The 24,157-nt window shown below is 40.4% G+C and overlaps 1 protein-coding gene across 6 annotated transcripts in view; it reads left to right on the top strand.

Annotated features, from left to right (window-relative positions):
- pnpla6 (patatin-like phospholipase domain containing 6) overlaps window positions 1-24,157 on the top strand; it is a 225,509-nt gene that overhangs the window by 136,550 nt on the left and 64,802 nt on the right. For all 6 annotated transcript variants that reach the window (XM_059992131.1, XM_059992129.1, XM_059992134.1 and 3 more), the window contains 9 exons: window positions 1,710-1,841; window positions 5,087-5,210; window positions 6,714-6,827; window positions 7,745-7,820; window positions 10,870-11,016; window positions 11,829-11,892; window positions 17,759-17,927; window positions 22,061-22,243; window positions 23,143-23,261. In XM_059992131.1, coding sequence (XP_059848114.1) covers window positions 1,710-1,841; window positions 5,087-5,210; window positions 6,714-6,827; window positions 7,745-7,820; window positions 10,870-11,016; window positions 11,829-11,892; window positions 17,759-17,927; window positions 22,061-22,243; window positions 23,143-23,261 — 1,128 coding nt within the window. The remainder of the gene's footprint in view (window positions 1-1,709; window positions 1,842-5,086; window positions 5,211-6,713; window positions 6,828-7,744; window positions 7,821-10,869; window positions 11,017-11,828; window positions 11,893-17,758; window positions 17,928-22,060; window positions 22,244-23,142; window positions 23,262-24,157) is intronic.

Genomic DNA, 24,157 nt, shown 5'->3' with positions numbered 1-24,157 from the left:
TATGTGACAACAACTCAATGCATAAAAGCATGCAGACATGGTCAAGAGGTCCATTTGTTGTTCAAACCAAACATCTGAATGGGGAAGAAATGTGATCTAAGTGACTATGACCGTGGAATAATTATTGGTGCCAGATGAAGTGGTTTGAATCTGCAGATCTCCTGGGATTTTCATGCACAGGTCTCTGGAGTTTATAGAGAATGGTACGAAAAACAAAAACACCCAGAGATCAGCAGTTCTTAGGTACCTTCCATACCTGATAAAATGGCACTGAGTGTAGAGCATAGAATAATAAAGCATAGGAACAGGCCCTTTGGCACACAAATTAGTAATCAGATGCCTAATAAAGCTAATCTAAAATAAAAACAGAAATACTCAACATAGCAGGTTGCATCTGTAGGAAGAGAAACAATTAACAATTCAGGATGAATACATGATTGGTAGGGTTATGGAGGGCAATGGCCTTGGTGCAGATCAATGGGAGCAAGCAGTTTAAATGGTTTGGCACAGACTGAAGGGCCAAAAGGCCTGTTTCTGTACTGTATTTTTCTATGAATCTATGAAGTTCTTTGGGCAGAACCGAGAACGAAACAAGACTGTTCAGCTGCAGAGAGGTGAAGTTGGGTTGCCTTTGATAGGATAACCCTGAGGCGATCATGGGATATAGGCTGTAAACAGGTCATTTGGTCTGTGAGTTAATGGAGCCGAGTGTTACGTGGCCTGAAGCTGCATGATTGGTAGAATCCAAACTGTGTCACTGATCATTTCATTGAGTAAGTGTTGTTTGATAGAATGCTAGGGGTGTGGCTAACTGGAGAACAGTTGAAGTGGTGTCAGAACCATAGCCTTTGCAATATTTGGTGTACACAGTCATTAGTTAAATTGCTTGAGACCCACATTGTAATGACAGAAGTCTTGAGGGAAAGCTGAGATGCATCCACCCTACCAAACTGTTCAGCTTGTTATCCAAGCTCATTTGCTTCCTTGAGACAAGCTTGAGTATTCTTAGAGCCGCCTTCCCATTAGTCATTTATGTCTACATGTGACAGTACTCCCGAACTTTGATTGGATCAGTTGTTTGTGACTTTGCTCTATTATAGCATGCTGCTTTTCTAATTTGCAGACATAGTCTTGTGTTGTAGCTTGTGTATGTTGGGTCTCCATTTTTAGATGCAACCCTTCTAGCATGTGCAGCTCTTCGTACGGATATTGATTTTGTGGCTTGAGGAAATCAACAATACTACAGACTGGGGTGAAATTCTGTTTTGTGGCTGCTATTGGCCCATAGTGTCTCACAGATTCCCAGTTTTGATCCCTCAGGGCTGATCTGAATCATTCACATTTAACATTGGTATCACCACAAACGTTATCTTTGGTATAGAGGTGGGACTTCAACATACTAAGCAATTAAGAGTTGGTCACTCCTATGAGTACTGGTCTGAACAAATGTACGTGCAATGGGTATTTTAGTCTGGGATACATCATCAAGTTTGGTCTCTTAGAGCTTTCCCATGCCTAGTCTAACTCTCTCTAATGCTAATTCTTCAGTGGTGCTGCTACCAAGCCATTTTCTGACCCATAGAGCCATATTGGTTGATCAGTGTCTAGCAAGTAGTGCTGAAGTTAAACAATAGAGGGTAATCATAATGATTTTGATAATTGGTCATTTCAGTAATCCAGTATCTAATTTATACTAACTGTTTTTGCAGGATAATGCGTGAACAGCCCAATGTTGTCCTCAGTACAGCACACAATGTGGCAGTTAGAATGTCTCCGTTTGTCCGTCAAATGGACTTCGCAATTGATTGGATGGCTGTGGAAGCAGGCCGTGCTCTCTACAGGTATGGTAGTATACTTAACTTCCCTCCAGCTTCCTGTAAACATGCATTGGCTTGTCCTGTGTATTCAGCAACATGATATTTAGAGTACAGGAGCACACCATAGGCCCATATGATCTCCATGCCTGATTAGCTGCACATGAGCCTCGTTCCACCCTACATATTCTAACCTGGTCCCTATATTCTCCCATCTTTTCTCTTTCATGTAATAGCCAAAGCCCCTTTGTATGAAATACATTTATTGTTTTTATTAATTTTGAATAGTAAGTTCCATACTCTACTATTAACTTGCAGTTCTAATGAACGATCAGTGATCTAAGATGTTGACTGATACTGATTTTTTCTTCCGACAAATGTGCCTCATGACTTAGTACTTGCAACATTTTCCAAATCTGTTGACTATTTGATTAAACTAGTCTCCCTGAAATCATCAGTGTTAATTTAATGATGGCATAACGACCCTAGTTTTGGCTCCCACTTGTCTCTGTCTCATCTACTGCTGAGCTGCTTCCCCACTCCTGATCTTGTAAGAGCAGTTTTGTATGTCAATGTATGGAGATGTGTTTTCCGCAAACAAGCATCACGCTTGCTTTCTGGTTTTGGTTTTGCAACCTGTTAAACAGAAAAACATAGAACAGGATAGCACAGGAGCAGGCTTTTCGGCCTTTGGTGCCTGTGCCAACCAGGCTGCCTATTAATAATGCACCTCAGCCTGTCTATATCTGTCTGTTCCCTGCCTATTTATGTGCCTTTTAAATGTTACTATTCTACTAGCTTCTATCACTTCCTGCAGCAGTTTCAAGCTGATGCTGTGCTTTATAAAAACACTTGCCTTATAAATCTCCTTTAAGCTTTCTCCATCTCATCTTAAAACTATGCTGCCCAGTATTTAACATTTCGACACTGTATTTACCCTATCTGTGCCTCTGATTATTTTATATAATTCTAACAGGTTGCCCCACAGTCTCTGATACTCTAGAGAAATCAGTCCAAGTTAGTCCAGCCTCTAAACAACAGGAAACAATTAGTCTGAAACAAAATCTGATTCCTAGACACTGAGATTTTTTTTTATTTTTGTGTATTATTTTAATTTCGTAAATCTACTACTGCCTTGCTACACAGGTAAAGCAATAAAAATATTAATGTTATAGCCCTGTCTCACATTTGTGCTGGTTAGTGTACTTTCACAATTCTTACTTCAGTTTCTGAAGATAACTTCCAATAATCTGGCACAATTAAGGCTTTGAGCTGGAGTAGTGGATTTTCTGGACGTTTGACGTCCTTTGCTGATTTCTATCAAAATCCCAATGCACTTTTAATTGGCTTTTTAAAATGTTACATAGCATTATAATAAATACTGTATAATAAGCTATGTTTAAATGGAACCAGGACCTAGTGAGTGGGAAGGGAATGCGGTAAACATCCCTGAAGAGTCAGGGGGCTAAACGTTAGGGATTTCTGAATCATTGGACAGTGGATTATGAGAGTTTTACTGTACTAAAGGGATTAAAAAATAATTTGAGAGATGCTGACTATTTTCAGTGTTATAGACACATTGAGTCATGCATATGGAATCAGGCAATTGTTCCAGTACACCACACTGATTAGTGGGCACTTTCTGTACTAATCCCATCTCTCAGAAATTGATACATAGCCTTCTACATCTAGGTAGTTCAAGTACTTGTCTAGACTCTTAATGCTAACAACAACTCTGCTTCCACCACACTTTCTGCCAGTGTTTTCCTGGCACTCACTACTCTCTGAGTGAAAAAGGTACCCCCTCAGGTCCCCTTTAAATCTTTTCTCTCTTATATATATCTGTGTTCTCTAGTTTTATCCACCCCAATCTTCTTGCAAGCTACCTTATCTATACCCCTTATAATTTTATATACCTAAATTATGTTTCTTCTTGACCTCCTCCACTCCAAAAAAAAAAGCAGACCTAGTTTCTCTAGTTTTTCCAGGGAATTGAAACTCTCCATCACAAGCAACATCTTGGTGAGTCTCATCTGCACCCTCTCCAGTGGTATAACATCCTTTTTTAGGGTACATGAAGAACTCCAGCTTTAAGGTTTGACTATAATTTTATACATCTGGAGCAAAACTTCCTTGTTTTTGTATTCAGTGCCTCGACTGAAGAGGGCCGTATGCTTTCTTAACCATATCTGCCTGTGCTACCACCTGCAAGGATCTTTTGACCTCAGTACTCCTCATTAGTGCTGTCAAAGTGAGTCGTCTCATATTTATCAGGACTAAGCTCCATTTCCCAGCCAATTTCGCCAGTGCATTGGTATCACCATTTAGTCTACAGCTACCCTCCCCACTGTCAACAACTCGAGTAATCTTTATATGATTATAATGCAAGACCAGCATTCGGTTTGCATATTCCATGGGCTGATGAGAAAGGAATTTAAGTATTATTAATAAACTGTGAATTTGATGCTACCTGGTACATTTTCATCTCATTTTCCACTGTCTACTTGCAGCTGCTTCTCACTGGCACGGCTTACTCCCTGGGTCTTTACATTTTGTTCCTGTGTTGCCACACTCAGAATCTAGTTCCAGTGTTCCTCAGTGTATTCTGCCATCAAGTGCATGCTGACATAGTCATAACTGATACATGATATTCATGTTGAATTTATCTGTCATTTTGGGGTCAGTTCATCAATCAAAGTTTACTTCATTTACAAAACATGACAGAATAATTACAATGAGGACAGCAAACATGAGGAAATCTGCAGATGCTGGAAATTCAAACAACGCACACAAAATGCTGGTCGAACACAGCAGGCCAGGCAGCATCTATAAGGAGAAGCACTGTCGACGTTTCAGGCCGAGACCCTTCGTCAGGACTAACTGAAGGGAAAGTTACTAAGAGATTTGAAAGTGGGGGGGGAGGGGGAAATGCAAAATCATAGGAAACATCGACAATGCTTCTCCTTATAGATGCTGCCTGGCCTGCTGTGTTCCACCAGCATTTTGTGTGTGTTGTTTGACAATGAGGACAGCAATCATTGCCTAACAATTACACTTCATTTGTTAATTTCACCAACTATGTTGCAACTAGTTTTCGACAGGTCTGTTGACTATCACGTTGCATAAGTACGGGTGGGCAGTCAGTGAATGTGAAGTGAGAGCTACCATTACTCTAGCTTTTTCCCTTATCAAACGGGATTAGTTTAACGAGAGTGTACCGTTGAGAATATCACAGAGACCAATTCTCCCAAAGCCTTTGTTTTGTTCTAAAGGCAGGCTGACCGATCAGACTGCACCTACATTGTGCTGAATGGGCGACTGCGATCTGTGATTCGAAAGGCTAACGGCAAAAAGGAGCTAGTAGGAGAATATGGGCGTGGAGATCTGATTGGAGTGGTAATGACTTCTTTTACTTTCCTTCGTTGCCACACCTGCACAATATTGCTTGTATACTCAGTTTAATGGACTGATCTGTTATCGTATCAGGAAGTGCTATAAATACAGCTGTCAGGTGGCCTCTCTGTGCTGTCTTGCAGATCAGGATATCCGAGATCAGACAATCTCACTAAATGCCAATTGCTTTTCACCATCCCCAGCTGAACAGACACAGTCAAGTTGGTGTCCTGCTTGCAGCAGTGCACAACACAAATGGCTGTGAGGAAGTTGCTACCATGTCTCCTAACTTCCTCCTGACCCATTTCACCTTTTGTGCTCAACATGCCACTCCCATTGTGCTACAACCAGACAATATGTTGAATACACCTCTAAGTTGGGAAGCTGCAAAGAAGGAAATGAAATTGTGTTGGTTCTAACCATTAAGGGAAGAATTGCTACCTGCTAAAAATAAGGTCTGGGAAATAGTGGTGACACTGTGTATTTAATGCCAGAAGGAAAGATGCATTAGTCTTGAGGTGTAATATGTGAAATACCAGAGATTTAAAAAGTGAAATGAATATCCCTTTATTTGGAGTCAATATTTGTATTTCTTGGGATAACTGATAAAAATAATTCTTTTATATCTTGTATCGTATCAGTTTGAAAATTCTAACAACCAGTTCAAGGTGGTATCTTTTGGATACATTGATGCAATTACACTGGAAATTACATTTCATTCCTGTCTTCAACCACATGGTTTCCTTCCAGAGTACAAATGTAACACTTATCCAACAGGCTGGTATATGTCTAGGGGAAAAGGAGATCCAGCACCAACCCCACCTCCCAAACACGCAGGTTGCTGTGGGAATCAAGTTTATGCCACGCGTGCACACACAATATCAAACTCACACCAGATACCATTATGGAATACACATTAAAAATTTTACTGAAACTAAAAGAGTACAATGCAATACAGTATATATGAAGGAAAATAAAATAAAATAAAAGGCACCAACTTATCAAAGTTCAGTCAGTTTAGTGCACATCATTGGAGCTCAACCATCGAACCATTCGACCCCTCGTCACTTTCCTCTGACCTCCACGTCCTTGCACCTGGGACCACCCTGGTGGTCGACCGAGCTGTGCAGCGTGCGTCCACCTTCCTCGTCGTCTTCTCCCCAACTCCCTTGAAAAGACCGCGAAAACCCCCAAGCTCCCAGCCTGATAAGACAAAATAACATTTCCCATTGGTTAACAAATGAATATAATCCCAATATCAGCTAGTCTAAAGCTAAACAACTGCGAGAGAAAGCACTTATCATACAAAGAAGCAGTCCTACTCTTAACAAAACAAAGAAGCCATTTTGATTAACACACACAGTACATTGTACACACATATACACTATGATGCATAAGGCATTGTTGTGAGAGTCACGCTGGACAGACTAGAAGGTTGTTGTTTGTTTCTGTTCATCTTTTGTAGCTTAAGCATCACTTCACGGGAAAATTTTTATTCTGGTTCAGGTGGAAGCCCTGACCCATCAGCCCCGAGCCACCACAATGCATGCTGTTCGTGATTCGGAACTGGCCAAGTTACCAGAGGGAACACTGAACAACATCAAACGGAGGTATCCTCAGGTGAGTGAGAAAATGGCTGATGCTTAGAAATTGAACCATGCTTTTTTTGATGTGCTAAATATGCACAGTAGATAATAATGACACCATTCAAAACTGCCAAACTAAAGTCATACTTCCTTGCTTCAAGAAAATATTGCTGTAGTTTACTCTTTTTAGTAGCATTACATTTCAAATTGCATGTCTCACAGATGCTGCCACTTTCTAAGCAGGCAATTATCACTTTTAAGGAAATCTGCCACAGCACTATGTGGGGTCAAGGATTGGGACAAGGCTAAGGGCACACACCTGGGTCTCCGGATGTAGACACCAGCTAACAGTGCTGAAAGTCTAAAGTAAATTTATCATAGTATGTATATGTCACTGTCACCTTGAGGTTAATTTTCTTGCAGGCATTTACAGAATTATGAAGAAATGCTATAGAGTTTATGTAAACTATAAATAACAAAGACTAACAAACAACCAATGTGCAAAAGAAGACAAATTGTGTAAATAACTGATATAGAAAATATATAATACTAAGAACACGAGAATATTGAATCTATCAGACCTATGTCTGTAGATTGGATCACACATCCAAGAGAGTCTGAGCTAAAGGCTCCTCATTCGTTACAGTGGCAGTGCTCCCTGATTAAGAATTACAAGAATAATATACAGCCATAGCCTGGAGGGGGTCACTTCAGTTCACATTATGTATTAATTTTATTTCTGAATTATTTAACTGTCAGAAGTCTGGACCTTTCACCCATTTCTTATTTAGTAATAACCTCACTGAGCACATAAAGTACCAAAGGAAAATTTTATCGTGTATCATGACAGGAACTGAAAATGTTCCAACACACAGGATTATAATTAGAAATTCTGCAGCCATTTATGAGTCCAGTGCTTTCAATTGTTTTGCCAAAATGTGTGATTTGCAGGTAGTCACTCGATTAATTCATCTACTGGGCCAGAAGATCCTGGGCAACCTGCAGCAGGTGCATGGACCATTCCCAGGTAGAGTCTCAGACATGGGATCGGGGTTTGTGACACTTGTGCTCAATTGATAATGTTTGATTCCATTTCCGTAATCTTGCTCAATCTCCTCCCTGCTTCTTCTCTCCCCTCCCCCACTCCACCCTTTCTTTCTCCTATTCCTGCTTCTCCCTCTTCCTCAACCCCCATCTTTTCCTTCCACATTTCCTCTTCCCTTCCTCTTTCTCCACCATCTCCTCATCCCTCCCTAGATGATCCCAACTTATCAATCACTTGTCACTTTGATATCCTGAAATCTCTGTGATAGTTCATCTTTTCTCTGACTAGGTATTCAGTTAAAAATTTTTGGATAATCATCACTTAGTGCTTTTCAGTTCAATTTTCTAGAACCCATTTTATTTCTTTAGTGCAGACATTTTTCTGCTTCGGGTCTGCACTTTCTTTCTTGTACAGTTACCACCATCCTTCACTTGCATCATTATTTGTTCTGTCATTTAATTTTTTTGTGCTGTCCATTCCATCAGACCTTCCCTTTAGTTCACTCAATCCACCCCCTCCCCCAGCATCTTAAACCTGTTCCTCTCTCCTTTTCATAGTTCTGATGAAAAGCTGGTCAATCTGAAGTACAGCTGCTTCATGACCTTGGTATTTCCAACACTTCATAGAGTTGTGTTTCTGTAATCACTGCAGTTTTATCTGAGGAGATAACAAATTCTCCCTATGTTATCTGTTCTTAGTGGGAGGGGGAAGTTTTCTTAGATACTTACTGTTCTCTCTATCTTGTGTATAGCCCATTGATATGATTAAGTGTTTGGTAGACAATTGGGATGTATGTGTCAACTGCTGCAGGGCAACAGGCATCCCATTCCAAATGGCAATTCTCCTCTTGACTGCATTTCCAATTTGTAACCTGTTCTGGTTAAGAACGTTTCACAACAATAAAGAACCTCTCATATTTTAATTGTTGTAAGAGAATACTTAATTACAGTTATACAGCTATACAGCCTTTTGCTCCAATGGGTTTATGTTAACCACAGTGCCAACCCAGCTAGTCCCAATTTCCTTCATTCAGCCGACACCTCTCTAAGACTCTCTCCTCTATGCACTTATATAGGTGCTTCTTAAATGATACTATTCTACCTGCCTCAACCACTTCCCCAGAAGCATTTTCTCATTGCCCTCTGGATGGAAAAGTTGCCCTTCAGGTCTCTTTTTAAATCTCTCCTCTCTCAGCCAAAATCTATGCCTTCTAGTCCTGGACTCCCCTACCCTGGGGAAAGAACTGTCTTTGTCCACCCTACCTGTGCTTTCATAATTTTAAATATTTCCATAAGTTTGCCTCTCATTCTCATATATTCCTAACATTAGAGATCTTGATTGGCAACATCCTCCTGAATTTTTTTCTGCACTCTTTCCAGTTTAATGTTGTATTCCTGTAACAAGTTGATCAAAATTGAACACCATGCCCCAAGTGTATCCTCACCAGCAACTTGTGCAGCTGCAACATAATGTCCCAACTTCTGTTCTCAATGCCCTGCTGGTTGAGGCCAGTGTGATAAGTGCCTTTTTCACCACCCTATTTACCTGTGCCACTTCCCTCCTACCATTGAGAGCATTCTGACAGGCTGCATCACTGTCTGGTATGGGGGTGCTACTGCACAGGACCAAAAGAAGCTGCAGAGGCTTGTAAATTTAGTCAGCTCCATCTTGCGTACTAACCTACAAAGTACTTAGGATATCTTCAAGGAGCAGTGTCTCAGAAAGGCAGTGTCCATTATTAAGAGCCCCCAACACCCAGGACATGCCCTTTTCTCACTGTTACCATCAGGTAGGAGGTACAGAAGCCTGAAGACACAGACTCAGCGATTCAGGAACAGCTTCTTCCCCTCTGCCATCCAATTCCTAAATGAACATTGCACCCTTGAACACTACCTCAATTTTATTATATATATATATTATTTCAGTTTTGCATGATTTTTAAACTATTCAATTTATGTACACTGAAATTGATTTATTATTTTTTTTTCATTTTCTTCTTCTATATTATGTATTGCATTGAACCGCTGCTGCTAAGTTAACAAATTTCACAACACATGCTGGTGATAATAAACATGCTTCTGATTCTGAATCAATTTTGAATACACTTAGCTAGCTCTCCTTGGATTCCATGGGACCTAACCTCCCAAACCAGCCTACCACATGGGACCTTGCCAAAGTTCCAAATAACGTCCAAGTAATCAACATCTACTGCCCTACCCTCATGTACCTTTTTGGTTACCTCTTCAAAACACTCCAAAAAGGTTTGTCAAGCTTGAATTCCCATGTGCATAGCCATGCTGAATCCTCCTAATCAGACTCTACTTATCCAGATGCTGGTAGATCCTGCCACTCTGAATCCCCCCAGTAACTTCCTCACTACTATTGTCAGTCCAACTGGCCTTTAGTTTCTTGACTTGTCCTTGCTACCCTTTTTAAATAACAGAATATTAGCCACCTTCCAGTATTCGGGAACTTTACCAGTAGTTAACAATGAAGCAAATCTCTGAAAGAGCCTCCAGAATTTCCTCTCTGGTCTCCCACAAAGTCCAAGGATGTACTTGGTTAGGCTCAGGAAATTTATCCACCTAAATATGTGAAAGGCTGCAAGTACCTCCTCCCTTGTAATAAAATATCCTCCAAAACATCTCCACCAGTTTCCCTCAACCCTTGAGTAAACATGATTTTCTCAGTAAACACCAAGAAAATCCCACACATTTAGACATAGAGTCAAGACATAGGCAGTCCCACTGATCTCTAAGGAGATCTTCTTTCTCCCTAGCCTCCCGTTTACTCTTACCTACCAGATGCATCTCCTACCCTCTTTGTGAGGGAGGTGATTTTTTTTTATTCGATGGAAACAAGACATCATCTCATTCCTGATATAGTACGGATGGAGGAATAGGCTAGTAATGTGTAACCACTGTGCCTTCAGCCTCTGATGATGAGCTTTCATATGTTTATTTCAAACTAAGTATCTCAACAAAACACCAAAATGTACTGTATATATTTTTTTTGTTACCATTCTTTTCAGGTTCAAGCTTGGGACTTTCGACAGCTAGCAGTGCTGATGTAACAAACCCAACCAGTAACCTTTCCACCGTGGCTGTGCTTCCTGTCTGTGACGAGGTGCCAATTGTTGCCTTCGCCATGGAACTGATGCATGCACTCAATTCAATTGGTTAGTGTGAGTCCCTTACATAGATGTAGGAAGGAGAATACTAAACTCTTTGGCTTTGTAAATTCAGAAGGTTTTAGATTTTGGAAGAAAATCACCAACAACAGCAAGTTTGAGAAATACTGTAACTCAATCAAATGGTAATTTTGGACCCTAACCTTAGTTTCACTGTGCCTGTTCTGCTTAATGAATGCCAGATTGCTGAAGTGAATACTTTCAGGACAGCATGCTGATCTCCCTCTTTGTGTTGAGGCTCCCAGTTCCTACTAATTGTTATAAGAAGGGATTTTGAAAACTGGTTATTTCCGGTAAGCATTTTCATTACTTATCATGATGCTCAGTGCCATTCTGAGGGAGCCTGGTAGAAGGCTGTCCATTGGCACCATGGCTTGTACATGAAGAAATGTGGAAGCCGTGCCTGTACTGTCGCCTGTGAAAAATGGTCAGTGTTAAACAGTAAATACTAATTTGTTCTCTTCTTAGTTTGAGTACCCCACTTTTTAACTTGTTGTCCACGTAGAAGATATTATAGCAACCAGAACAAGGGATTGTAGGCAAGTTTCTAGCAATTCTATCCAGCACTTAGATTGGGTCTGCAGTTTTGGTAAAGAAGAAAACATTGCAAGAAAATTAAAATAATTATAACCCAGGATGTGCTGTTCTGCTGAGAGGTTGGGGGAATTGGCAAGAAGGATATTTTAAGCACCACAATTGATGTAATGGTTTACCAGCAAACTGCTTTGCATGGCAGTCATTTATACCATTTACAAAGGCATTAACAATTGCTTTAAACTGCTGTCTTTATGACTTGATAGGACCAACTTTGCTGATGACCAGTGATATCATTAGACAACGACTAGGCGCATCAGCATTGGACAGGTAAGAGAGCTGTACATATACACTACAGGAATACTTCTAGCTACTGCAGATAGAAATTGAGGCTTAATTAATACTTGGTGAGATCTAGTATAAATAACCTAATGGAATTATAAATCTATTAGGTTACTAGTGAGCAGTGTAACCCAAAATAATTTGTACATGACAAACACGAGGAAATCTGCAGATGCTGGAAATTCAAACAGCAACACACACAAAATGCTGGTAGAACACAGCAGGCCAGGCAGCATCTATAGGGAGAAGTGCTGTCGACATTTTGGGCCAAGACCCTTTGTCAGGACTAACTGAAAGGAAAGATAATAAGAGATTTGAAAGTAGAGGGGGGAGGGGGAAAATGTAAAATGATAGGAGTAGACCAGAGGGGGTGGGATGAAGCTAAGAGCTGGAAAGGTGATTGGCGAAAGTGACACAGAGCTAGAGAAGGGAAAGGATCATGGGACGGGAGGCCTCAGGAGAAAGAAAGGAGTGGGGGGGAGCACCAGAGGAAGATGGAGAACAGGCAAACGACTAAATATGTCAGGGATGGGTAAAGAAGGGGAGGAGGGGCATTAACGGAAGTTAGAGAAGTCAATGTTCATGCCATCAGGTTGGAGGCTACCCAGCCGGTATATAAGGTGTTGTTCCTCCAACCTGAATTTGGATTCATTTTGACAATAGTGGAGGCCATGGATAGACATATCAGAATGGGAATGGGACGTGGAATTAAAATGTGTGACTACTGGGAGATCCTGCTTTTTCTGGCGGACCGAGCGTAGGTGTTCCACACCCCATCCCTTCCCACCGATCTCCCTCCTGGCACTTATCCTTGTAAACGGAACAAGTGCTACACCTGCCCTTACACTTCCTCCCTCACCACGATTCAGGGCCCCAGACAGTCCTTCCAGGTGAGGCGACACTTCACCTGTGAGTCGGCTGGTATGGTATACTGCATCCGCTGCTCCCGATGTGGCCTTTTATATATTGGCAAGACCCGACGCAGACTGGGAGACCGTTTCGTGGAACACCTACACTCGGTCTGCCAGAAAAAGCAGGATCTCCCAGTGGCCACACATTTTAATTCCACATCCTATTCCCATTCTGATATGTCTATTCATGGCCTCCTCTATTGTCAAAATGAATCCAAACTCAGATTGGAGGAACAACACCTTATATACCGGCTGGGTAGCCTCCAACCTGATGGTATGAACATTGACTTCTCTAACTTCCGTTAATGCCCCTCCTCCCCTTCTTACCCCATCCCTGACATATTTAGTTGTTTGCCTGTTCTCCATCTCCCTCTGGTGCTCCCCCCCCCCACCTTTCTTTCTCCTGAGGCCTCCCGTCCCATGATCCTTTCCCTTCTCCAGCTCTGTATCACTTTCGCCAATCACCTTTCCAGCTCTTAGCTTCATCCCACCTCCTCCGGTCTACTCCTATCATTTCGCATTTCCCCCTCCCCCCTCTACTTTCAAATCTCTTACTATCTTTCCTTTCGGTTAGTCCTGACGAAGGGTCTTGACCCGAAATGTCGACAGCGCTTCTCCCTATAGATGCTGCCTGGCCTGTTGTGTTCTACCAGCATTTTGTGTGTGTTGTTGTACATGACAAAACATGTTTGCATTGTCTTTAACATGTTCATTATGTTTCCTCTTGGCAGAGTTGGGAAGGGCTTCAAACTTTATTATTCTAGATTTCTCCTAAGAGATGTATAGGATTGAATCTCAGTCTCCCTGGAATTCTCCAGTATTTCACTGGTATGCCACCTCTCTGATCCTGCACTCAGTCAGATTTCAATAAGGTTTAAATGAGAAAGGGGAGGCTTTTTAAAAATTATTTTATCCTAGTTAAAAGTTTTCTGAGTTTTAACTAGGTTTATTGATATGAATGTAATAATTCTTATCACACCTACGTTTGATCAATTGTTCAAAGCTAATTTTACACAGTTATTTGACAAAACCAAACAGGATCTTGAGCGATGGAGCACTCTTTCCATTTCTTGGCTTGGCCAAATATCCTTGCTCAAAATGAACATTCTTCCTCGTCTGCTCTACCACATATTCATGTCATTTTTACCCAGCAAATACTTAAAAAAATAAATGGCTGGTTTATTTCTTTAATCTGGAACAAAAAAAGACCCTGTATTAAAATCTCTAAGTTACAGCTTCCCAGTAGTCTAGGGCGTCTGATTTTCCAGGCATCAAAAAGTATCAGTTAAGTTCCTTTTTATCCTGTGTGGTTGACTGGCTTTGCAGGGACCCCTCCTCAATTTGGCTAGACATTGAAGCTTCACAAGCAAAATGCCCTCTTATTAATTTGCTTTTCCTCTATAAGCTGAAACTAGTTGAGGAATATTGTTGCAATCCAATAACAATTAATACAGTCAGGGCTTGGAGGTCAGTGTGACAAATTAAGGGCAACGCAGCGAAAAATCACCCTTCACTCCAATAACCAGCAGTCTAGATTTTCAGCCAGGCATAATGGATTCTGGATTTAAACTTTGGATTTCTAAGGGTATTTTCCATCTAGGAGATTTGTTTGATGAAGGGGTGATGATGTCTTTTAGTCAAATAGTACAGGAATTTAACATACCCAACGAGGATCTTTTTCGTTTCTTTCAGATAAGAGATTATATACAGGAAAAAACATCATTGTTAACTGATTTCTCACATAGAAAAGAGGGTATTTTGTTCTAAGGGTGAAGTCTCCATTAGTACTCTTTACAGCATGCTGAGGGAATGTTCTTGTGGCGAGGCTGAGCAGCTGGGAAGGGTCTGGGAGGAAGAGCTGGGAGTAGAAATTACAACTGAAATATGGGAAGACATCTTTGATAATGCAAAGAAAATTTCAGTTTGTAATAGTACTAAAGCATTGCAACTCAAAATTCTGCATAGAACCCATCTGACTCCAGATCGTCTCTCAAAATTTAAGATGGGGGTTTCTCCAATGTGTTCTAAATGTAAAGTAAATACTGGAACTTTCACCCACTGTTTTTGGACTTGTCCAAACTTCAGGCATAGTGGAGTGATATTTTGGGTGAGATGGAAAAGATTCTGAAGATGGAGCTTGAACTGGACCCAGTGTCTTTTTCTTAGGCTTACCCAGCAGTCGTATTATTAATGCACATCAGTAAAAACTTCTTAACATCCTGACTTTTTGTACAAGGAAGAATATTTTACTTTGTTGGATATCCAATAAGGTCCCTGAACTTTCTGGTTGCCCTAAATTAATGAATGCATTCTTTTGGACTTTTTGTCATGTGTGGTACACTCAAAAACAAAAAGTTTTCATAAAACATGGCAACTTTTCCTGCAGTATCTAGATGTAAACCAGTCTGCTATACTAATAAGGGCTTTTATGTAGGATGTTGTGGTGATGTCTATATTTTGATGGCAGTGTTCTGATAGCTGATATCTGTGAGGGTAAGATATGTAAATTTATCTGGAAATTGAAAGTTTTGTTATGCTGAACAAAAAAAAATCTATTTTAAATATTGTTAATTGTTTAATCATAAATCATTATTATAACATTTATTATTATAACTATTGGTGGCATTCTTGTTCAGTTGTGGTATCAAGATCCCCTCCAGAGAGTTGAGCAAATAAATTGGGCTTTGTTTTGAATTTTAAGACCATAAGATATAGGAGCAGAATTAGGCCATTTGGCCCATCAAGTGTGCTCTGCCATTTCATCATGGATAATCCAATTTTCCTCTCAGCCCCAATCTCCTGCCTTCCCCCCATATCCCTTCATGCCCCAACCAATCAAGAATCTATCAACCTCTGCTTTAAATATATATAAAGCCTTGGCCACTGCTGCCTGTGGCAAAGAATTCCACATATTCACCACTCTCTGGCTGAAGAAATTCCTCCTCATCTCTATTCTAAAAGCACACACCTCTATTCTGAGGCTGTGTCCTCTGTTTTTTTTTAGACAATCCCACCATCGGAAACAGCCTTTCCACATCCACTCTATCAAGGCCTGTCTGATAGATTTCAATGAGGTCATCCCACATACTTCTGAATTCTAGTGAATATAAGCTCAGAGCCGTCAAATGCTCTTTATATCACAAGCCATTCAATTCTGGAATTATTTTCGAGAACTTCCTTTGAACCTCCTTTGAACCCTCTCAAACTTCAGCATATCCTATCTAAGATAAGTGGCCCAAACCTGCTTGCAATACTCCAAGTGAGGCCTTACCAGTGCTTTATAAAGTTTCAACATTGTATCCTTTGCTTTTATATTCCAGTCCTCTTGAATTGAATGCAAACATTGTACTTGCCTTCCTCACCACAGACTCAACCTGCAAATTAACCTTTAGGGAATCCTGCACAAGGACACCCAAGTCCCATTGTACCTCGGCTTTTTGTATTTTCTCTCCATTTAGAAAATAGTCAACCCTTTCATTTCTTCTACTAGAGTGCATGACCACACACTTCCTGACACTGTATTCCATCTGCCATTTCTTTGCCCATCCTCTTAATCTGTCTGTCTTTCTTGCAACTTCTCTACTTCCTCAAAACTACCTGCCCCTCCACCTATTTTCATATCATCTGCAAACTTTGCAACAAAGCCATCAATTCCATTATCCAAATCATAGACGTAAAATAGTAAAAGAATTGGTCCTAACACAAATCTCTGTGAAACACCACTAGTCACTGGTAGTCAACCAGAGAGGTTCTCTTTATTCCCTCTCTTTGCCTCCTGCCAATTAGCCTCTGCTTTATCCATGCTAGAGTCTTTCCTGTAATACCATGGGCTCGTAGCTTGTTAAGCAGCCTGGTGTTCATGTGTGACACCTGTCAAAGACCATCTGAAAATCCAAGTGCACAACATCAACTGTTTCTCCTTTGTTTACCATGTTTGTTATTTCTTCAAAGAAATTCAACAGATTTGTCAGACAAGATTTTCCCTTGAAGAAACCATGCTGACTAAGGCCTATTTTACCATGTGCCTCCAAGTACCCGGAGACCTCATCGTTAATAATGGACTCCAACATCTTCCCAACCTCTGCCTCTCTCGCTTCTTGAAGAGTGAATTTTGCATCTTTTGTTCTGTCTTTTCGCTGAGATTAGTGCACAGCATGGAAAGGAGCTCCCTTCAAGCAATCTGCTTCATGGAGTCATACAGCACAGAAGTGCCATCAGTTCACTGTGTCCATGCCCACGCCCATGCCCACGCCCACCATCAAGTACTTAACCACATTCATCCCATTTAAGAGCACTTAATGGATAGATACATTGGCAATTCAAGTGCTAATCTATATTCATGGGCTGTTTTATTAACTCATTCCCTCTCCAAATTAGATTAGTTTTACTAGTTTCTATTCAATTTGAAAGCTTGCTGTGGGCATGCAACTGTGTGAAAGCTATAAACTGTAAGTCACACAGCCGTGTATTATCTACACTTCAATGCAAAACACCCACTATGTCTCTTTTCTGAAAGTGTCTGGAATATGTGATAACCCCATGAATGTAGTGTGATAATATAAAATAACTAAAGCACAATAATCAGAAAATTGTGACTAATACATGTAGAGCAATATTTTCCCCAATCTTGTCCCTATCAACACCCACTTAAATCTTTCAGATATTCTGGGTGGAATTTATTTGCTCTATTTACACTTGTTCACAAGAATCTCTCTGGACCTCTGCAGGGGCATGAATACATTCCACTTAGTAAGTGATGAAGTGTCCCCTGGTGATTGTGCCCTTAGTGCTCACTATTAACAGTTTCAACTCAGTGCCTGACATCAGAGTCCATGGCTCCCCTGACTATGTATTGTCTATAGGCTTTGAACAGTTAATTTGCAGAGCATGAGCTTTACTAATATTGCACCCTGAGCAACTACTGTCTTTCTATACTATTATAGCATCCATGAATATCGTCTCTCAGCATGGCTGGCCCAGCAAGAGGACATAAATCGAATTGTGCTGTACCAGACTGACTATAGCATGACTCCTTGGACCCAACGCTGTATTCGACAAGCTGATTGCATCTTGATAGTTGGACTTGGCGATCAGGAACCCTCCTTGGGACAGGTGCCATGAATTCTTGCTTAATATTTAATTATCGAACCTGGCTGATTTCCTTTAACATGTGTGTGTGCCTAATATGTTGTGCTGTTGTCATCAACAAGTTACTGAAGAGAGCCTTTTGGCTGTAGTGACAAAGAAATATGGAAACAGGATTATAGGAAGTGATGTAGGATTAACAAGGTATTGTTATAACCATGTGTGAAAGAGCTTAAACATGACACTATTGACCTGGTGATTTGGAAGTGTTGTCCCGTGAGCTTAAATTCAGGTTATATTCTGAGACAGCCCCTGTGGATCGCATATAATTGTAGAAACAGATGCTTCAAACCATGTGTATATTAATGCCATTTTCTGGCAGTAGACCCGTAACTCTCTGCTGTCTAAGCACCAGTCCAAATGTCCTTTAAACATTGTAATTTTATGTGGCCCTATCATTTTCTCTTGTCTCAGGTACTCACCCACCAGATCTCCTTAAAAACTTTTCTAAAATAAAAGCTTGCCCCTTAGATTTCCTTCGATTTTTCCTGTTGCCTTAAACTTGTGCCCTCTACTTCTAGACTCCCGTGCCCTGTGAAAAATGTTCTGACTACCATATCCATGCTTTTCATAAACTTGTAAACCTCCAAAGATTGAGAATGGCTTTCTTCTGTTCTGGTTCTGTGAGGTCTGAGGTGGTTGATGGGTATTTTCCACATTTGGGGCAAGAGGTGATTGGCAGGGAGGTTAATGAACTGCCATTCATGCAGGGCATCTGTATGTCCCTATTGCATGGCCTGATGTACTCTGTAGCTAAATGTTCCTTTTTCACATTGAACAGTAACATGGCAGAGAACCCAGAAGTGTGGGGAATATTGCATTTCTTTAAGAGGGCTTTGAGCACTCTGATCATCTCCATCCATCTGGTAATGTCTTCATGTGACACAGCTTCTAATAGAGATGTAATTTTACGAGATTGTTATGAAACACTTGAACGATGGGTTGGCCTTGCAGAACTGATGGAGGGTAACCAGTACCCCAATGCTTATGGTGTTAGCCTCAGAGAGGATACTTGACCTTCCAATAAACTTAGGAGATATTGGAATGTTGCAACTAAGGTAGATTCAAATTGCACCAAATTAACTCCTGTTTTGTTCTTTTAAGAGACTATTTTGAGCAGCAAATGAATGCTGCTTTTAAACAATCTTCTGAAGAGGTGTTTTTTTTACCACAGTTAGTGCTATTTTTTAACTAAATGGCAGCAAAAGGTCCATCTGAATAACAAAAGCATGTGGTCAATTTATAACAATAGCCAGTAACCCTAACATAAACCTGCAGTAACTGCAACTTCTAAGGACATAAAAGAACATGATTTTCTGTTGTTTTTTTTAACCACTATCTATCAGAAAGTCAGGCATATGCTTAAGATAATCAGAGTTTAAAATCTTTGGTCAGATCGGCAGAGTTGTGCAACTCTACAATGCCCCCATTTCTTGGGCATACTTCCTCTTCAAAGTAAGTGTGGTGGTTACCCTGAGCCACTTGATTAAGCTTTGCTGATTTGACCACTGATTTCCCAATGTTGAAATGTTTGATAGTATTTCCAATTTGTTTTTTCATTTTCACAAGATTTTTGAAACATGATCTGATTCACAGTAACGGTGCTCTCAGGCCGCTGTAATCTAGTAACGAGAACATTTGAAAATCCACCATCTAACAAATAGTGGCAGTACAGAAAAAATATGCTGCCAGATTTGAAATAAAAATTAAGAAAAGTTGTGGTCAATTTCAACCTCCCAGAGTGAGTGAAAGCCAGATCAGTAACTGTGTTTCTTTGACTGTAAGGCTCCTCAACATGGACAGATTATGCCTTAAAGGTAATTACGTGTGTGTGTTACCTTGAAGGTAATAATCACTTCCCATATCCTCACCTATCTTAATGGCCTTGTGTTTCTGCCCCAGCCACTGTCCTGAAACATTATTATCAAATTTACCTCGGACATTATATGTGGCCACGTGTGTGCAATTTATTCTTCCTTATGTTTTCCAGCTGTCATTTGATAAATTGACTATGTGTCCTTCCCTGTGAGGCATTCTGCTGACATCCAGCTGGTTTTAGTTAGCCTACCAAAGTATAGTCATAGAATCGCATTTTAACGCCTTCCTGTACCTGTTGTTAGTTCTGTAATCTCACTGTGGTGAGGAAGTAAAACTGGCTATTAGCTATAAGGTCTAGTTGGACTAATAATCACTATCATGTTTCTGTTTCCTTTACCTGTTCCTTTGCTATTTTAGGATTAACTTGCAGTTTCATCAATTCACATCCTTGGGCTTAAAGAAAACTTGGCAATCACTAAAATGTATTTAAACTGTTCTGGCTGTTTATTTGCATATAGTGAGATACCAGAAGTGAAAAAAACTATGAACAACCTACTGATCTGCTTTAGTGATGTTGATCAAAGGTTTAATGTTGACTAATATGGGGAAGAGGCCCTTGCTGGTCTTTAAATTGGGTTATGTGATCTATTAAAATTATCAAAGGGCACGGGCATGGTGCCCTAGGATATCCTGCAGGACATGAAAGGTAGTGTATAAATTTACATCATTTTTCATGCAAATAAAAAAGACCTTGGAAGTTTCTTAATTTGCCTTGCTCTACACACACGGGTGTTCTTTTTATACACATATATCTATCTCAATAAGAAGATAGTTGGGAAGTTGGAGAACTTGACTGAAGCATTCCAAGAGGAAGTTGGTGAGAAATCTAATTTTGCATGCAGTTCCTTTGATCTGAAAATTTATAAGTAAATGTCTGGTGGAAGTAGATCTCTTGTTCTCTTTTTGCACTACTTATTTAATTTTGTGCTTGTATATGTGTGTAATTCTGCTGAAGTTGGGCTCATTGAATAGTGCTCCCTTCCTCCTTAACCTTGTACCAGACAGGCTTTGAAACATGTCCAATAAAACACACTGCTTGCCAGAAGGTAAAGTTTTCTCCATAGTCTGGATGGAGATATCTACTATTTCTTCTAATTTGTGTGTGTACTTCAGTATATATTTTCTCAATGTGTATAAGACTCACTCTGTATTGTTAAAAGAACCAAGCGGTGTTTCTGAATTTAAAATGTTAGAGTTTGTGTGAAGACACATTGAACAAAAGTTCAAACCTGTGTAACCTTTGGGTTCTGTCGGCTGCGTAAGTCTAGGAAAGACAGTCTCTGGCTCCACCAAACGTGTGAGATTGAGACGCCAAACCGCCTGTTTGTGTGGATGCTGCATAATGTGTTACCCTGTTACAAAACAGTACCATGAAGTAACAAACCGTACACCATATGCAATTAAATGATGTAGCTTTATAATTCTTAACTTGACTGAAGGGTTAGTAAAGTAAAACAAAAAGAAAAGGGCCCATTTTAATGAAACGTCTAATGCGCACAGTTGGAGCTCACAGTTTCCCATTCACTGGTCCCCCATCGATTTCCCCGGGCTTCATCGACTCCCAGCCCTACTCCAAGTCCACTCCTTTCTGGTGTCTATAACCTCTCCTTTCAGGCATCATCTTTCCCCATCTTCTGCCAAACAAAAGACCCAGATCACCTTGGTCTCAGGCACACAAGAAGAAAAAACACTCCCTTCATTCCCGGCACACATTCCAAAGCCCCCATTATCTCTAGCTATAACCCAAATACTGCTGCTACAGAAAGAGCATTACATTAGCAGTGAAAACTTTCCCAGGGTTTTGCACCAGGTTTTCCTTATCCAGTGTTAGCTAGTTTGGACAACAGTGGAAGTTTGCACTTGTGCAATATCTTTAATAAAGGAAAATGTCAAAGGCAATTTCTAAAACCATAACCAAGCAAAGTACTTTCTGCTACTTGGAAGAGTGGCTAAGATCTCAGTCAAGAGAGTGTGATAGAAATTCAACATTGCATTTTGAAGTTCAAATCAGCAACACTACATAGCATTGTGGCATTGTATAAAGAGCTAATTGAAAAATACAAATTGTTCATCTTTATTCAGAGTTTAAAATATCTGGTTAATTTTGAACTCTTGCTGTTCCATACAGTAGTTATCTAGACTTCTTGGTGATCCATATTCAACAAACCACAACACCAACTAAAAGATTTTCTCTTCTCTGTATTTGTGTCGTTTCTCTGCAGCTGGAGCAGATGTTGGAGAACACAGCAGTGCGAGCACTGAAGCAGCTCATCCTTTTGCACAAGGAAGATGGCCCCAGTCCTTCCCGCACTGTTGAATGGCTAAACATGAGGAGCTGGTGTTCGGGGCACTTTCATATCAAGTGTCCTCGCAGGATCTTCTCACGCAGGAGTTTCCAAAAATTGGTAATGTTGTTCTCTAGTCTTGTCTCCTAGCCCAATGTGAAGTTACACGGAAGACTAAATGCAATTTGTGTTACTGAGGAACTTCATAATTGCTGAGAAATGCTCCTGAAGTAGTTTCAAACAGAAGTCTAGACATACTAGGGGGGTCACATATTGGTGCACGTGGTAGCATGACAGTTGGCGTGCGGCTATTACAGCTCAGGGCATCGAAGTTTGGAATTCAATTCCAACCTTCTACCAGGTGCTTTACCTTCCTTTTGCAGTCCAAAGGTGTTCCAGTCAGTGGGTTAATGGTCATCATAAATTGTCCTGTGATTAGGCTAGGGATAAGTAAATGGGTTGCTGGATGGTGCATCTCATTTGGTCAGAAAAACCTGTTCTGCACTGTATTTCTAAATAAAATAAAATTTTAAAAAACAAGATGTGCTTCATTCCCAGTGCTCACCAGTTCAGCATTTCAGTATCAGAAGTCTGAGGGGAGCTGAGCTTGGAAGGCTGAGGGCCAAAAAGTGGTGAACAGGGTAGGGGAAGCAGAGTTAGTGATGGTAGTTGGGCACTGGTGGGGAAGATGATGGCAATAGTCATCTGGATGGGCAGAGGTGAAGTCAGATCACCAGAAACAGACAAATTGGGGCTTTAGGATTGAGGCTGCAGTCTTAATCTGCAGTTTTGGGATGGGTGGGCATGCAGATAAGGACATAACGGGGGTTAGGTTGGTAAGAGAATGACCTGGGGTTAGCTGGAAGCCTGGATAAAAACAGAATAATGAGATAACTAATCTGCAGAGCAAGAATGTGGAATTAGGATTTGAGGGTGTTGCTGAATCGACAGTCTATTGTCAGCAGTGCTCATGGAATTGGGAGGTAAGTAAAGTTGAAATAATTTTCTTTTTTTTTTAGACTGAGCTATATGAAAAAGTATTTCAGAAACCTGTCGACCGACACAGTGACTTCTCCCGACTAGCCCGGGTCCTAACAGGGAACACTATTGCTTTGGTCTTGGGAGGAGGAGGGGCCAGGTAAACTATGTTCTGCATTCTGTCATTGCTTTTCGCTTGTATTACTGCAATGTACTGATGTGATGGAAACATCTGGCATTCAAAATTACGTATTTCACCTATACCTTGGTACATATTGCAATAATGAATCAATGTACCGTTTCATGGATCATTAAGGCTAAGCACAAACAATCGAAAATAATAGCACATACCATGTGGTATATATTCCCACAGCCCCCTCCCCATGTTTATATTGAGCTTTGCCCTTCCACATTTGGATCACACTGCTGCCCTGTGATTATGCAGTATCTTTGCCCAACTTGAGGCTACTGTCTGATTCTATAAAACAGGGCCAGGATGAAAATCAAGAAAATATAAATTCTGCTAGGAATTTGAAATGGGAATAGAAATGTTGGAAATAAAATGTAGGCAACATCTCTGGAAAGAGAACTTAATGTCTAAGGGAAGGGAATTAATCTAAAACATGAAAACATTAATGCTGTTCCTTAGAATTGCTGTCTGGCCTACTGACTATTTCAATCACTTTCTGTTTTTATTTTTAAAACAGTAACTAAAGTAAAACTGTGGTAATTTGGCACACTCAGAATTTTGTTACCAAAATAGCAGTGACTTGAATTTCAGATGCTACCATAATACACTTTATTATTTGTTGATTTGTTTATGGTAATATTATTTGGTTTTGTGTGTGTTGTACACGTTGGTCCAGAGGCACGTTGTATCATTTGGTGGTGTACATGTGTATAGTTGAATGACAATAAACAACTTGGAACTTGATATTTATGCTCTAATGTCATTTAATTAAATGTTCCATGGTAAATATTTTTTCCAATGAACCTAGTAAGTTTAAAAGGAATGTCAAAAACAGATACGGGTGAGTTCAAAGGAAGGTGGGACCC

The sequence above is a fragment of the Hypanus sabinus genome, chromosome 16 (genome assembly GCF_030144855.1).
Source record: "Hypanus sabinus isolate sHypSab1 chromosome 16, sHypSab1.hap1, whole genome shotgun sequence".
NCBI lineage: Eukaryota > Metazoa > Chordata > Chondrichthyes > Myliobatiformes > Dasyatidae > Hypanus > Hypanus sabinus.
The sequence above is the reverse complement of the archived record's forward strand: the minus strand, read 5'-3'. Positions and strand labels throughout refer to the sequence as shown.